Source organism: Egretta garzetta, unplaced genomic scaffold (genome assembly GCF_000687185.1).
Source record: "Egretta garzetta isolate BGI_Z169 unplaced genomic scaffold, ASM68718v1 scaffold108, whole genome shotgun sequence".
Lineage (NCBI taxonomy): Eukaryota > Metazoa > Chordata > Aves > Pelecaniformes > Ardeidae > Egretta > Egretta garzetta.
The window spans coordinates 8,476,658-8,477,413 of record NW_009260614.1 but is presented as its reverse complement, the minus strand read 5'-3'; the positions used below and the strand labels follow the sequence as shown (position 1 = coordinate 8,477,413).

Sequence of the window (756 nt, the reverse complement as noted above, 5' to 3'; positions counted from 1 at the left end):
GGGCGTGGGGCTGACGCTCTCCCCTCCCGCAACAGCTCCAGGCTTCGGCAGAGTGCGCCCGCTTGCACACGTGCTTCTCCTCTCCCTCTCAGCTCCCTCCTCTAAGTGTGTCCCCAGAGCTGTTGTCAGACCCCTCAGGGCTGCTTCCCCCCTTGCCCTGCCATGCCCACCACCCCCTTTGCAGCCCTCGTGCCTGCCCCTGCCCACCCTTCCAGCCTGACTGCACTGACAGGGGAGGGCGAGTAACAGCGTGTGGCTTTTGGGGACTGCGGTAACTGCCTGGCACACGGCGACTGGAAAGAGCAGGGCACAGCTGGGCCAGGGTGCTGCAAAGAGGCTTAATGAAAAACACCCGGGAGGTGTTTGAGCAGGCGGGAGGCAAATGCCCATGGGCAGAGGACAGGGGTGCCTTGCTTCCTGTGCTCTCCCCACCTCACTGCCCGCTGGGCAGCTTTCCTGGCCCCGGAGGACTGGCTTCGCCCCTCTCCCTGTCCCCCACATGCACACAGGGAAAGGCGAGACACAGGGGGTGTGAGGACCTACCTTCCACGGGCCCATGGGGACAGGCAGAGGGTTTGTCTGAGCCATCTTTGCTGCTGGAACGGTGTCTGGAGAAGGAAGGAAAAGCTGTTTGCACTGCAGCGTGCCCCTGTGCATCCCTGCTGCCTGCTTGTGGGGCCGGGGGCTGGCTCTGTGCCCACTGCCCATGGTGCCTGCCCTGCTGGCTGGGGACAAGCCACATCAGGCGCAGCAAGG

At 64.6% G+C, this 756-nt stretch overlaps 1 protein-coding gene across 1 annotated transcript in view; it reads right to left on the bottom strand.

Moving 5' to 3' along the window:
• CRYBA1 (crystallin beta A1) overlaps positions 1 to 603 on the bottom strand; it is a 9,238-nt gene extending 8,635 nt beyond the window's left edge. Inside the window, exon 1 of the mRNA XM_009645170.2 lies at positions 544 to 603. Within this exon, the coding sequence (XP_009643465.1) occupies positions 544 to 588 (45 nt within the window). The 5' untranslated portion in view covers positions 589 to 603. The remainder of the gene's footprint in view (positions 1 to 543) is intronic.
• Positions 604 to 756: the final 153 nt, after the last annotated feature.